The 15422-nt window shown below is 56.9% G+C and overlaps 1 protein-coding gene across 3 annotated transcripts in view; it reads left to right on the plus strand.

Annotated features, from left to right (window-relative positions):
- Positions 1-10427, plus strand: part of RAMP1 (receptor activity modifying protein 1) — a 54228-nt gene extending 43801 nt beyond the window's left edge. Inside the window, exons 3-5 of one of the 3 annotated variants that reach the window (XM_042950709.1) lie at positions 8441-8513; positions 9255-9437; positions 10257-10427. In XM_042950709.1, the coding sequence (XP_042806643.1) occupies positions 8441-8513; positions 9255-9437; positions 10257-10277 (277 nt within the window). In that variant the 3' untranslated portion in view covers positions 10278-10427. Of the gene's footprint in view, positions 1-2964; positions 3236-8440; positions 8514-9254; positions 9640-10256 lie in introns of those variants that run through there. The other 2 variants (XM_042950708.1, XM_042950710.1) reach the window with 2 other exon arrangements.
- Positions 10428-15422: the final 4995 nt, after the last annotated feature.

Below are 15422 nucleotides of genomic sequence, written 5' to 3' on the forward strand. Positions count from 1 at the left end.
CTCTCTCAGCTTCTTTTTGTTTCTGAGAAAGTCTTTATTGGCAACTTCATGTGTGAAAGCTACTTTTGCTGGGTATGGGACTCTGGACAGACGGGGCTATGTTCCCCACCGTTAGTCACCCCATTGTCCCTGGCCTGCACAGTCTCTTGTAAAATGTCTGCTGAGACCCTGCCATTGCTTCGTTGTAAGTGTCTTTTTTCTCTGACAGACTCTAGGATTTTTTTTCTTGGAAGTTTTTTTCTTTATGTTTGGTTTTCAGATGCTTGTTTGACCGATGGGTCTATGTGGTTCTTTATTTGCTATTGCTGTTTTCTTTTCTGCCCTGTTTGAGGTTCTCTGACCTTCTTGGATTTGCAGACCGATATCTCCCTGTTCTGGGAAACTTTTCAGCCATTATCTCTTCAAATACTTTTTCCGCCCCTTTCCTTCTCCTCCTCCTGGGGACTCAGATTACAAGTTGGACTGGATATAACGTTGATAGTGTTTTTAACTCGCCACAGGGATGCTCTGTTTTTTCTTTCTGTGTTTCGGTTTGGGGAATTCCTACTGACCTGCCTTCACACTCACTCACTCATTCCTCAGATGCCAGACCTGCTGATGAGCCCATCAAGGGAATTCTCTCTGATACCGGGTTCATTTTATTTCTAGCATTTCTCTCTAGCTTTCTTACAGCTTCGCATCTCTGCTACAAGGCTCTGTGGGTGTAGATTATCTGCTTTCTCACCTAGACCCCTTGTCGTGATCATCTCCTCGAAGTCCCTGCATAATAGTTTCAACATCTAGGTCATCAATGAGTCTGATTCTGTTGATTGTTTTCTCTCTTGGCAACGCGTTGCTTGGGTTTTGTTGCTTCTGAGTGAAAAGTTCATAACTTCATATCTGAATACGGAACATTCGTGGAGAGAACATCAGAGACGGAGGCGACTAGTGTTCATCTCTGGCAGTGGGTCACCCTCTCCCGCCAGGCTGTTGGTGTGGGGTTGGAGTCCATCCGGTCAGGAACCGAGCTGGGTCTGGGGTTTGTGGCCGCCGTGGTCACTTTCAGAGCACCACAGGCCTCCGTACCTGTAGCAATGGCTGCCACCGCCTTGCGGTCCCAGTGGGGGCTGGTGAATCTTCCTCAGGGCGGTGTCCCACCCTGCACGCCTGAGCCGGTCTCTCTCCACCTTGTCCAGGTAGCAGACAGTTGCTGCTTGCTGTTCTATGCTGGGGACAGAGCCTCAGCTCAGACAGGCCATACGCCTTCGGGCCGCTCCCCGTGGTGGCCCAACTCTGCCCTGGGTCCGTGGGATCTTGGCTGGGAGATTCCTGCCCCTCTGTTTGGTATCATGCAGGATCCCAGGCCTGCTCTCCCAAGGGGGAAGAGTCTTTCCCCTTCCTCTGTCAGCTCTAGTGCGTCTCTCCTGTGCCCTGGCACCGACAGGCTGTGCCGTCCCTCCCTCGGCCGCTGAGGGCGTTTGCTCCGCAGGAGGGGAGGGTCTGGGAAAGCGGGAAGGGCTGCGGTCTGTTCCTCGCCATCAGCCACTATTCCTGCAGGGGTCACAGGCTGTCGATTCTTACATGAGAAGTATTCAAGAAACATGCAGTGTTTGTGCCTGGCCCCAAGGGACAGCCAGTCCCCTGCCTGCCACTAACCTTTCTCACGAGCACCCGCTGGAGCCTCGTGGGAAAAAGTGGGGAGTCACAAAACCACCGGGGTGTCTGGGGCCCCGGGAATTCCAGACTGACCTTCTAGGCTTAGTTGGTCTTTGCAGTCTGTCAGTAGTGGGTTTCTTCTCATGTCTGTTGTTCCCGTGCTCTGCCCCAGGCGGGACGGTCCTTGAAACAAGTTACTTCGTTGGTTTGTGGTCTCTACTCTCTGACGGACTCCAGAAAACATAGGGTTTTGTGGTTTCTTTGGCTTTTGTCGTTGTTGTTGTTTTGGGATTTTTTGTCTGTTTGTTTTACAACTTTCTACCTGCCAAGTAGAAGCAGAAGGGACTCATCTTCTGGAAACTGCATTTTAATATCCCCCGATTTCAATCTTCATTTATTAAAAAGTAATTTACTTGGGGTGCCTGGGTGGCTCAGCTGGTTAAGCATCCGACTCTTGGTTTCAGCTCAGGTCACGATCTCACAGTTTGTGGGATTCAGCCCCACGTCGAGCTCTATGCTAACAGTGCAGAGCCTGCTTGGGATGCTCTCTCTTTCTCTCTCTGTCAAAAAAAGTAATAGATAAAATTTTTTAAACGGTTAAAATAGCAAAAAAAAAAAAAAACAAAAACACCACAACAAAACAAAAAACAAAAAACAAAACCCAAACAAGCAAACATGATTTCTATTTTACCACAATAAAAAAAGGACCAAACAGCCGACTCACGCCTGCCACGTTCCAAGTACCCTTCTAGGCACTGGGACTGCAGAGGTGAACAAAACAGACCAGATCCCTGTCCTCAGCATTTCCACCCAATGAATAAAATTAAGATGTGGCTCTGCACCATGAAAGGTGATGAACGCTCCGGGAGGCTCCAGCGGGAGGGGGGCAGGGGGGTGCTGGGAGACCAGGCCCGGTGGGGAGCCCTGCCTTCCAGGCTGGGTGGCCTGCCTGGGGGAGGAGGGGACAGCGAGGTGCTGGAGAGGCTGCGGATTGGTGCCCTGACGGCTTCTTGAGCCAGGCCGCGGTCGGAACGCTCCTGACTGGCCCCCCTCGTAGGCTGCCCCGGCAGGTGCGTCCCGGTCCCTGGAATCCCAGAAGCGAGGAGGGACGTCCCCGAGCCCCAGCCCGCCTTCCAGGGCGTGGGCGCCTGCAGGACATCCGGGAGCCCCCACAGGACCTTCCAGGGCCTTCCTCTCCTGGAGCCCGGCCGGGCGAGGACCCCCAGGGCTGCTCGGGCCGCCGGGGGGCATGGGGCGAAGAGCCCCGGCCGGGTCCTGCCTCGGGCCTCTGCCCGCGCGGGGGCTAATGAGCGGCTTTTCCACCCGCAGGACCTACAAAGTGCTCACTGACTGCACCAGGCACGTGGCGGACCAGCTGGGCTGCTTCTGGCCGAATGCGGCCGTGGACAGGTTCTTTGTGGCCGTCCACCGGCACTACTTCAGGAACTGCCCCGTCTCCGGCAGGGCCGTGCGGGACCCGCCCCGAAGCATCCTCTGCCCCTTCATCGCGGTGCCCATCCTGGTGACCCTGCTTGTGACGGCGCTGGTGGTCTGGAGGAGCAAGCGCCCGGAGGGTGTCGTGTAGGCCTGCGGTCGCGGGGGGGGGGGGGGGGGGGGGGGGCGACAGGTGAGAGCTTCGGGCGCCCTGTCGGCAGAGTAGGCCCCAGATCCCTTGTGTTGTCCCCCAGGAAGAGCTAACAGGATTTCGGAATGGCCGTGGCGCAGACGTTAACCTGAGAGCCCCCTGGCTGGAGTTCGAAGCCACCCAGGTGGGGACCCCAGATGCCAGGAGGGAGGGGGAGCCTGATTGTCATGATTTCCGGGGAGGGTTCCGACCTCTGTCTCCTGACGTTCCAACCTCCCGCCGAACTGGGGATAAGTGGCTTGTGATTCAAAGGATGTCCTCAAGGGGGCGCCCGGGTGCTCAGTCCGACTTCAGGTCACGATCTCGCGGTTCCTGAGTTCGAGCCCCGCGTCGGGCTCTGTGCTGACAGCTCGGAGCCTGGAGCCTGCTTCGGATTCTGTGTCTCCCGCTCTCTGACCCTGCCCCGCTCCTGCTCTGGCTCTCTCTTGTCTCTCAAAAATAAATATTTTAAAAAATTAAAAAGGATGTCCTCGGATTTGGGGAGCGTCGTTATTTTGGGGTATGGACCACTGAGAGTAGAAAGGTGGAAGGAACACTAACCCCTTCGGATTCCCCTTCTTCGGTCACAGGGACCTTTGTGGGGATGATGGTGCCGAGGCGCTGTGTGCCCTGAAGATGCTCCCGTGGGCCCCTGAGGCCCCCACCCCACCCCCACCCCAACCGCTGGCTCAGAGGACGGCTGTTCGCAGACAGGAGGAGGCCGGGTGTGTTCAGTTTTTGCTGAGGCCCCTCCTCAGAGATGCCTCCTCAGGCCCAGATACCCACTTGCATTCTGCGCCCCGGGGCTCTACTGGCCATTACACCCCAGTGCGCCCCTCCAGGCGGCTGCTGCTTTTCCGTTCACAGTTGCTTACAGCCCCCTTCCCGAAGGTTCTGAATGCCCGCAGGGAGCTTCCACAGTGTTCCTCCCTGATGTCTTCTGAGTTCAGACCTCTGAGTTCAGACCGATGGGATGTCACGCCCATCACCCCCAGACTCTGCCTCTCCCTCTGCCCTGCTGGCCAGCCTGCCCTTACACAGGGGCCCAACGCCATTACCTTCTGGAATATTCAGCATTAGCGTACCACAGGCACACGGGGTGACCCACCCCCCCACTCAGCTGAGCAGACCCGACCCTCGGCAGCCCCCTCGAGTAACTCAGACTCCCCCAGCCTCTTCCTGGGCACCTGCTGGCCCTGCAAAGGTGCTCCCATCACGGGCAGGCCCCCGGCCTGCAGAGGCGTCACAGACGGGTTCCCTGATGGGGCTTCTCTCGCTTCTGCGCTGAACCACGGGCGCCCTGGCTACAGCGTGGTCGTGCCTTACAGGAAAGAAGCCCAGGCGGTCCTAACGGCAGGGCGATCGCCTCAAGAACCAACAGGGACCCCGGGGTCCACACCCCAGGGCCTCGGGGAGGGGCTGGTCAGGCTGCAGTGTTCGGTCCTCGTTTCCTCCGCCTTCACGGGTCAGAGACTTGGGGCCATGAGAGCTGGAAGGAAACGGGCAATTGTCTCTATGCATCCTTGGGTTCTCCCCGAGGACGCTGTGGCACGAGTGGTTACGGTTCAGGACCCAGGAAAGGAAGCAGGTGGGGGAAGAGCTTGGGGCCGAGGGCCCAGGCTTCCGTGGGTCTCGGCCACGGGCGCCGTCTCAGGAGCGGAAGGTGGCCGGGAGTGGGAGTTGTGGGCTGGAGTCTGTCTTCATAAACGTCGTCCCCGAGAGCAAAGGTGACACGGGCCGCGGGGAAGAGGGCAGCCCCCGGCCTGACCTCGCTGGTCTTTCCTCCCGTAATTGGTTATACGTGCACCTGCCAAAGGTGCCGGCTTGGCTGGCCCACGGGGCCTGCTCCCTCCAGTGCTGCTTCCGGGGTCATTTTCAATGAAGCCCTCTCGTCCGAGGTCATACCCCTGGCGGCAGGGACCCGGGCCCCCAGCTCCCAGGCAGCCCTATCATCCGCAAGCCCCTACAGGTGGTCGGGGCCCCATGGAGCCCCAGGGCTCCACCGGAGCTGAGTGAAGAATCCTTCCAGAATCAGCTTTAGGGCCGCGGCATCTTCAAGACAAGGCCCTCCCTTGTTCCCAAGCGCTTGGCCAGCCTGAGGCGTGCGTGGGGTATGGTGTGTGGCGTGGGCGGGTGTGGCTGTGCCGGGTGCGTGGGCTCCCAAACATGGCTACCCTCAGACAGGAGTCACTCCAGTCTTAGGTCGCGTCGCTGAAGAGTCGCACCTGGTTCTGCTGCACGCGGCCCGGTGTCGCGGTGGGGGGGGGGCGTCGGGGGGGTTGCATTTTCGTGGAGATGCTGCCTCGCGCCTTCTCCAGGCGGGTGCTCGCTTGTGCTGTACCAGTGGCCACAGGTCAGTAAGACTTTTCAGTTTGGATCGAGAAAAGTAACCTTTCACGGGACAGCAGGCCACTTGTTCACGTCTCAACGTGAGGCCCCTCGTGACCGTTGTCACATTCAAAGGAAGCAGACTGAGGGGCGCCCGGGCGGCTCAGTCAGTTAAGCGTCCAGCTCTTGATCTCGGCTCAGGTCCCGATCTCACGGTTTGTGAGTTCGAGGCCCCCGTCGGGCTCTGGGCCGCTGGTGTGGAGCCTGCTTGGGATTCTGTCTCTCCTCTCTGCCCCTCCCCTGCTGGTGCGCGCTCTCTCTCTCTCTCAAAGTAAGTAAATATTTTTTCTAATAAAAAACTTTAAAAAGGAAAGAGACTAGAGAGAGTTGGTCTCTGAAAGTCAGAGGTTGGTGTTTTGTGGGAGACTGTTTTCAGAGCGCTTCAATCTAACAGATCTACTCTGAAAGGTTTCACCAAGTGTGCTCAAGTTCAGGATGTGGGATGTTCTGGAAAAACGACGGTACGCCTATTTTAAAACTTCGAAAAGCGTGTTTCCTGGCATCATGGCCGTGAAGAGACAATTACCCTGAAACTTGACAGAAAAGGCCGAGCTCGGCCTCAAGAAGCGAACCACCTTCCTCCCTGTCCCCCTGACGCCCCACCGCTCCGTGCCTCAATGTCCTCATCCATGAAATGGGGATGATGGCAACATCTCCCGCCAGGGGTACTGGGGTAACTCAGGGAGGCGTCTTAGTCCGGGTTTTCCGAGTTGCCAGGACGGGAGTTCGGGTGCAGGCGGTCGTGGTGTCGCCAGGGAGGGAAGCCTGGTAAGGAAGGTCGAGGTGGCGCAAGGCCGTGGGGGTCCCTGTGCCAGTGTGGCTGACAGGAGTCCTATCACACCTCGCGCTAAGGCCGCACTGGGTCTCAGAGCAGTCGGTGGGGCCCGGCAGTTGCCATTATGAAAATACTCTACAGACAGTGCAAACGCTAAACAGCGTTACTACTTTAAAATTACCCCACTTGGGGCGCCTGCGGGGCTCCGTGGGTTAAACGGCTGACTTCAGCTCAGGTCACGATCTCCCGGTTCATGGGTTCGAGCCCCTCATCAGGCTCCATGCTATCAGAGCCTGCTTGGGATTCTCTCTCTTCCCCTTCCCTCACTCACTCTCTCTCTGTCTCAAAATAAATAAAACTTAAAAAAAAATGAAATAAAATTAAATGACCCCAGCTAATGGAAGAGAACAGAACGACAGTTTTTAAGTATTTGGGGAGGGGGGTTATGAAACGTGCATTAAAGTGCACAAAAATTACGTTTGGACTTTAGAGACAAATTTTTTTTCTAGTTTTTTGTTGTTGTTTTATTGTCGCGAGAACGTTTAACGTAAGGTCTACCCTCTTAGCACATTTTTAAGAGTACGATTCAGTACCGTGGGCCGTAGGCAGCAGGGTTCTGGAGCGGATCAGCTGCCTCACTGAGACCTTATGCCCATGGGTTAGCGACCTCCCTTCCCCACACCCTGCTACCCAGAGCCTGGCAACCACCATTCCACCCTCTGCTTCTATGAATTTATTCTAGAGAGCTCGTGTAGGCGGATTCCCGCGGTATTTGTGTTTCTGTGACTGGCTTGTTTCATTTAGCATACTGTCTTCAGGGTTCATGCATGCTGCCTCGTGGTGCAGAATGTCCTCCGTTTTTAGAAAGCAAATAACGTGGGGCACCTGGGTGGCTCAGTCGGTTAAGCGTCTGACTTCGGCTCAGATCATGGTCTCGCGGTTTGTGAGTTTGAGCCCCACATCGGGCTCTGGGCTGACAGCTCGGAGCCTGGAGCTGCTTCAGATTCTGTGTCTCCCTCTCTCTCTGGCCCTTCCCCTCTCGAGCTCTGTCTCTCTCTCTCTCTCAAAAATAAACAAACATTAAAAAAAAATTTTTTTAAATAAGGCAAATAATGTTCCATCGTATGTGTATATCACACGTTATCTTTATATCCACTGATGGATGTTTCTGTTGTTTGCGTATCTTCGCCATTGCGGATAATTTTTAAATGTTTAGGTTTGACTTTGGAGTGCGTGTTTGTAAGTACATTTGAGTATGTAGGTGCACCTGATCTGGAAGTTTCCTTCGGGCGAAATAGGTCTGCAGTGAAGGAACCGGAGAGCGCATTCAGGTGTCCAGCTTCGTGGTCGGGTCACCACGGTCAGCAGGTGAGGCCGGGCTCGGCTGGGACGGAGGCACAGCTCTACCCGGCCAGGGCACTTTGCGTCCGCCCAGTCTGCGTTCATGGCCAAGTGTTCGCACATCACAAGGCGGAGGCCAAAAAACCAAATGCCAGCAGCTGGGTGCTAACTTTGAATGACTAAAGGCAGAATTTTTCTATTGTTAGTATGATTGAAACTTTGTTATAACTAAATAAAACAAAAGACTTTCCTATTCGTTTCTTGGGGCAAAAGAACAGATTGCCACTAACCAGACGGCTTAAACCACAGAATTTATTCTCTCGGTGTTCTGACATGGAGGGGCTGGCAGGCCCGCGCTCTGTCTGAGGGCTCTGGGAGAGGCTCCTTCCTGCCCCTTCCAGCCTCTGCTCTTCCTGGGTGGTCCTTGGCCTTAGCTTGTGGCTGTACACGCCATCAGCGGCCTTTTCGCTGCGCGTCTCTGTTTTTCCTTACAAGGAGGCCGGTCATGTTAGATTGTGCCCACTTGAACCCAGTATGACCTGGTTTTAATTGAACTAATATCTGCAAAGAGCAGGAACCGGGGGGGGGGGGGGGGGGGGGGATGGAGACACCGTTCAGTCCAGTACACTCAGCAAACTCAGGAGCTGGGTGGCCCCTCGGTTCTCCCCTTTGCACAGGCCACTGCGGGGACAACTTTGGGAACTGCTCATAACCTGCCACGAAAGCTGTTTCCAGAGCCCAGCCAGTCAGGTGAGAGGACCGGGCCAGCTGTCCCAGGAGCTCCTGAGAACACGCGTTGTTCCCAAAGCCAGGGTGCGGGCCGTTGTTCCCACAGGGGAGCCCCCCCCCCCGCCCCCGCCGCCACCGCAGCCCTGTCCTGCCGCCCCCACCCACCCTGGTCCCCCGAGGCCAGGCTCTCAGCCTGTCCTGTCCCACATCCGGGCTGTGAACGCCCCTCCAAGGGTTACCGATGAGGCAGTTGACATTTAAAGGAAAAGGAGTGTCTGAAATGCCTTGGGAGCTGTTCCTGGAACCGTCCAAAGAGGGGGGGTCGGGGGGCGTCTGAGCAGGCGCCCTTGCAGAAGGTCGCCTGCCAAGGTCACGTCGATTGACGCCAGATGCTCCGGGGCTGGTTGGCTGAGGAGCAGTGGCGCTCCTGGGCTCCCCCCTCGCCCCACCTCCCACCCCCGTCTGCAGAAGTCCACGGTTGGGGGGGGAGCTGCAGACCCCCCCACCGAGGGCCCTGCTCAGGCCCAGGGATGCCAGCCACAGGCCAGGCCCTGCGCTCTCCCTCTGCCGGCCTGTGCTCCGCCCTTTGTCAGCTCCTTCCCGGGACCACCTGGACGGTACAAAGGGGCAGGGGTAGACTGCAGCCCAGTCACCAGTGACCATCCTCCCTGTGTTCTCATCGGAGTGTCCAGCCCAGCAGGAGGGCCCGGGGGACCGGGAGGCCGGTCGGAGCGGCCACCCTTCTTCGCTCTTCTCCCACAGCCCAGGGCGGGGAAGCGCACAGAGAGAGCCTGCGCACGGCCACACGGCCGGAGAGGGGTCCAGTCAGATCCCAGCCAGCCCGCGCCTGCTCTCGGTGCATCCGGTGGCCTTCCCGTACCACGTGGCGTCCCAGCAATCGTGATACGGCAGCTGGGTCCCGACTGCAGTGTTGTTACCGTTTCGGTGAGTCGCGTCATACGACCTTCCCCTGTTCCATAGGGGCCTGGGGAATGCGTTGACACGCTCACCCCACACGCTCACTTCTCACCCACGCTCACGTGCACACTTGCACACATGCACGTGCACATTCACACGCTCGCCCCAAACTCCCCCCCCACGCTCACTCACGCGCAATCGCACACTCACCCACACACCACCCACGCTCACCCATATTTTCACACTCACTCCCACCCACCCCGCTCCCACTAAGCTGGCTGGGGAAGGTGACAACAGCTTTACTTCGAGAAGTCAGATGGACTCGTTTTATTTGGGTCCTGAGCCGAAGAAACGGTCCCTTCTCCAGAGCTTTGTCGTGGAAATCCTTTAGAAGAAAAAATTGGTTGGAAGTCAAACTCAAAAAAAAAAAAAAAAAAAACAAAAAAAAAACGAAAAATAAAAGAAGAAGACTCGGAAATGGACTTGGCCGAGTACAGATTGTGCCCCAGAGCTGCTAGCCCCGCAGGGTAAAAGTGCTCCCGGGACGGGGCTTCCCACAAGCCGCGAGGCAGCTCTGAGGTGCGACAGTGTCCGCACAGGCCAGTGTCCATGGACAGGACAGGACGGGGCGCCGGGAGGCGTCGGGGGGCGGGGGCGCTGGGAGGCCCGGGTCTGGGACGGGGTCCCTGCAGGCCGCACAGCAGCGCTGGAGGAAAGCCCAGCCGCCTGGAGACGCAATTCCCTCCGCTTCTTCCAAAGACAAAACCGCACGATCGTCACGGAGGACCAGTCAGAAACACGTACTGCAAGTCTTAAAATGTTTATTCCCAGCAATTTCCCTCCTAGGAACTTATCCCGAGGACGTAATCAGAGATGCACAAAAGGACTTCACCCGGCGTTATTTATACACGCAAACGAGTGAAAACGTCCTCAGCGCCCACGTCGGAGGGCTGCGCCATGAAATTAAATCCAGATGATGGGAGAAGGCCTTCCTAAAATTAAATACTTGGGGAATTTTTCTCACGGTATAGAGTTCATTGGAAAAGGCAGGCTGCAAAATAGGAAAGCAATTGTCTCAATTCGGGGTGTAGCGTGTGCGTGTGCAGGGGTGTGGTGGGAGGTGTGTGTGAGCCCGTGGGGGTGCGGGATGAGTGCGTATGAGGGTGTGTGTGCGTGCGTACGGGGGGGAGTGTGTGTGTGTGGGGGGGGTGAGTGTGGGATGTGGGGTCGAGTGGGTGTGAGTGTGAGGGTATGGGGTGAGTGTGTGTAGGTGAGTATGTGAGTGCGATTATGTATGAGCAAGTGTGGAGGTGAGTGTGTGAGTGAGTGTGTGTGATGATGTGAGAATGAATATGAGCGAGTGTGGGGGTGTGGGCTGGGTGGAACCCTAAGCAGCTTCTTCGTCTCTGATCATTTCACCAACTTGGAAAAGATGGCCTCGGGCGGATCGTCGGACGGAGTTGCAGCTGTCTGGGGAGCAGGGGGGAACCTGCACGTGGGGGGGGGAGCAGGGGGGGCAGACCGTTGGGGAAACCAGGCAGCGGTCTGGGGGCTCTCTGAGAGAGGGAGCGCGAAGAGGCCTTAGGATGCTTTTCCTTCTTCCGAAAATACAAGTGCCCTTTGGTTCCACGTAGAACAAATTCAGGAAAGACCTACAGTGCTTTTCAAGGCTATTTTGGGAGGTGAACTTGAACCTGGCTTTGGTTTCCTCTTCACGGGACCACGCTGAGATGGGCTCACCGTCCTTAGTCGGAGCACGTAAATCTAGTCAGAACCGCAGATCGAGGGCAGCGTGAGCAGGTAGCCCTATGGCCCTCCCTGTCACCCCTCCTGTCTACCCGTCCCCCACTCCAGCCACCTTCCCTGAGCCGGGGACAGCCATCCCCTGCTCCCTGGCTCAGTGGAGTCCCTTCCCCAACACACACACTCCCGGGGGGCCTGGGCAGTTTGCCCCAGGCCATTTTCTGGGGTGGGAGGCGGGCAGGGGGGGCAGGAGGCCAGTGGCGACGGCACGGGGCTCATCACGACCGCCCCTGCGTGCCAGCGCCTGCCCAGACCGCCCCAGGTCACAGAAGGAGGTCTCAGTGCTCTCCCTGGCACCCTCTCCTTACAAGAAACAGTCCCACGTTAAAAGAGAAAACCAAGTCGTAGCATGGAGACCACGGCACCAAAGGGCCTGGGAGCGGATCAAATCCTAGCCCTGCCTGTTAAAATCGGCAAGGCAAGGGGCTCGAGCCCTCTGGGCCTCAGTTTCCTCCCCCGTAAAGAGATGACTATAGGTACTTCAGGGAGTCCTTGCGAAGAACGCTGTCAGCACTGTGCCCACCACACGATGCGCACTTCAATTTGGCCCCGACGGTGCGTGTTCACGAAGGATCGGGAACCACTGGCTGCGAGTAGCCATGAACGCACGTGCCTGGGTGCCTACTCCGTCTTGCGGCCTGGTCCCCACCTCCGTGGCACAGAGTGCAGGAGGGGAGTCCAAGAGACAAGAGTCATGATGACAACAATGGGAAACGTTCACCGGTGCCACGCGGGTGTTGCCTCCTGTCCCGGGGCCCATCCCCGTCGGCGCAGAGCAGGCCTGGACCATCCACCTCGAGCTGCCGTAAGGCCCACGGACCGGGCAGCTTAACAGCCGACGTGCATTCCCCCTCAGTCCTGGAGGCTGGAAGTCCCGGGCCAGGGTCCCATCAGGGCTGGTCTCTTCTGAGGCCTCTCTCCTCGGCTGGCAGACGCCGCCTTCTCCCTGTGTCCTCACGCGGCCTCCCCTCTGTGCGTGTCTGTGTCCTGATCTCTTCCCACAAGGGCACCGGTCATACGGCGTTGGGGGCCCACCCCAGTGAGCTCATTTCGCCTTAATTACGCCTTCAAAGTCCCTGTCTCCAAATACAGTCACATTCTCAGCGACTGGGGGTCAGAACTTCCACCTGTGAATGGGAGGCAGGCAGGGCACAACCTGGCCCTCATGAGAGCCCACGTCCCCCAACCACGGAACTGCCACGCGGGTGGCAGTCGCCTTTTCCGGCTGGCCCACAGCAGCCAGATGAAGCTGCAGGGAAACGAGAGCCTTGCCGTTCACCATGGGACTCAGTAGGACGAGGCAAGGTGGACATAACCTGCTTTGAGATGCACGGCACACTCCCTCTGGGGAAAGCCAGGCTGCAGGAGCGGAGGGGGGGGGTCTCCGTGGCCAATGCCCGGGGTTCCCAGAACCCGTGCATTCAAGGGCACTGGCAGCTGGCAACACAGACTGTTCTTTTTGTCTTGTTTTCAGAAAAATGGACGGTTCTCCTCTCCCCCGATGCCAGTGTTTCCCGCATGGTGATTTTTCTTTTCTTCTTGTTTTGGTCGAGAAATAGAACAAAGAAATGAGGGGTCCCTTGCGTGAGAAATAGAACAAAGAAATGAGGGGTCCCTTGCGTGAGGAAGGACGTGAGAGGATGTTAAAGGGACAGGCCTGCAGAACCAGCCTGCTGGGAGCAGGGGGAGTGGGGGGCAGGCAGCAGGCCGGGCTAGGAAGACAGCAACGAAGGAACAAAGTGTATCAAGCTGCCACCAAGGGATGCTTGTGCGACTTACCTCTGCTCTGCTAGCCTGTATCAGCACTGGGGATTATGTCCATTTTGCAGATGAGAGACTGAGGCACAGAGAGGCGACAGCTCATGTCCAGGTGTCCCCGAGTGTGGGTGCTGGAGCCAGGGTTTGAAGCCAGGGCCCTCTGACCCCCAGCCCCCGAGTCTCCCGCTCACCTGGGCTGCCTCCCCCCTCCCAGGAGAGTAGCAAAGTCAGGAATTGGGGGTTCGAGGAGGGTGAGGGCAGGGAGAGGCAGTCACCTCCAGCTGTGTGTGCGTTCAGGCAGGTCACAAGCAGGTGTTTACGACTCCAGCTGTCACAAGTCCAAGTAGGCTTTTCTCTGCACGACCTCTGTCCCTTGCAGCCCAAGCCCTCCCGGGCCACCTCTGCCCCTTGCGTGGTGCCCAACACAGCAGGCTCCCGACGGATCCCTTTGGGAAACCGCCAGATGGAGACCAGCTTGGAGAGCCCCTGTCCACTGCTCTGGTCACCCCCACAGCCAACCAGGTTCAAGGACGGCTCTAGGTCTTGCCTGGGAGAAGAGAGCGGGGTGGGGGTGGAGGGGTGGCGTCCCGATGCCTCCACTCCCCTTTCCCCAGAGCTGAAAGAAGGGGCGTGGTGTCTACAAGTCTCACTGGGGCCTCAGTCCTGCCTCCCGTGCCTTCAGGAAGGCTGGGCTCCCCAGCCAGGAAGAGCCATGCTTAAACTTTGGGAACGCAAGACGACAGGCCTGAGGCAGGAACGTCTGTGTGTCCCCAGGGGGAATGCTCGGTCCCCTGTCCAGTGCCTGAGGGCCCCAGACAGAGCACCGAGCAAACCTGCGCCCTCCCACAGCCCCCACTGCCCAGCTGCCTCGCTCGGCTCCCAGAGCTAATAGGCCTACCACCCCTCGTCCTTGGTCACGAAGGTGGCCAACAGGGAACCAGCCTCTCCAGCACCCCTCTTTCTTCCCAATCCCCCAAGTTTCAATTAAAAAAAAAAAAAAAGATTTCTAGGGATGCCTAGATGGCTCACTCTCGGTTAAGTGTCTGACTTCAGCTCAGGTCACGATCTCATGATTTGTGAGTTCAAGTCCCGCGTCCGGCTCTGTGCTGACAGCTCAGAGCCTGGAGCCTGCCTCAGATTCTGTGTCTCCCTCTCTCTCTCTCTCTCTCTGCCCCTTCCCGGCTTGTGCTCTCTCTGTCTCTCAAAAATAAGTTGAAAAAGGTTATAAAAAAAATTTTTTTTTAAGATTTCTTGGAGCACCTGGGTGGCTCAGTCAGTTAAGCACCCAACTCTTGATTTCAGCTCAGGTTATGATCTCAAGGTTGGTGAGTTCAAGCCCCACGTGGGGCCTCTTGGGATTCTGTGTCTCCCTCTCTCTCTGCCGCTCCCCTGCTGTGCCCTCTCTCTCTCAAAAATAAATAAACTTAAAATAAAACAATTTTTAACAAAGATTTCCAAAACTGATGCCACTATAGCAGTGAATTCCTACTGAAGGGTTTGGAAGGGGGACTTTCTTCGTTCATAGTTTCCTTCCTCGTAATTTTTAAAAGGTAACTGCTCTCTAGTTGTCAAGTCCTGGCCCCCGGGAAGGTCACCGCACACAGCTGGAAATGATTTTGTGGGTCAGGGAACAAATTGCACAGACGCCAACCCAAGCCACCGCCTGTGCCTTTCCTGCTCCTTCGCCGGCCCAGAGGACGGCGGGCTACCACCCTCTGAGTCCCGCGAGGCTCGCTGGAGGGCGGGGGGCTCTGGAAAGAAGGGGTGTGCTGCTGAGCCAGGGCCGGAACTGGCGCACAGACGTGACCCTGCACTGCAGCCCCGCTCCGACGGCCGCTAGGGGTGCACAAGAGTCAGAGGCCGCTAGGGGGCGCCCAAGACGGAGGCCGTCCCATCCCAGAGCCACACAGCGCCCGCCACCTGCCACCCGCCCGGCTCAAGGCCAACCCTCTCTCTCACTGAGTCCACTCCCTTTCGTTTTCGCGACAGGCATGGTGACACGTACAGCACAGAATGGCCAAAGGACTTGTAGTGCTTAAAAGAGAGGCCGCACATGGTAGTACTCGAAGGTTTTGTTTATTGAATTCATTCATTGTACTTAGTAACTCAGTGAGCTGGGACTTCAATCAGCCATTCCTCGTGGCAGGCATTTAACATGTTAGCAGTTTCCCTGATTTCTTTCTTCCTTTCTTTCTTTCTTTCTTTCTTTCTTTCTTTCTTTCTTATTTCTTTCTTTCTTTCTTCTTTCAGATCACACCCAACATAGAGGCTCGAACTTACACCCCTGAGATCAAGAGTCGCATGCTCCTCCCTTGATTTCTTATTATCATGCCAATTTGCTACTTAAAAATAACTTCTTTCAGGGCACCCGGGTGGCTCAGTTGGTTAAGCATCCAACTTCGGCTCAGGTCACGATCTTGCAGTTCATGTGTTCGAGCCCATCGGGCTCTG

This window comes from Panthera leo, chromosome C1 (assembly GCF_018350215.1).
Source record: "Panthera leo isolate Ple1 chromosome C1, P.leo_Ple1_pat1.1, whole genome shotgun sequence".
NCBI classification, from domain to species: Eukaryota; Metazoa; Chordata; class Mammalia; order Carnivora; family Felidae; genus Panthera; species Panthera leo.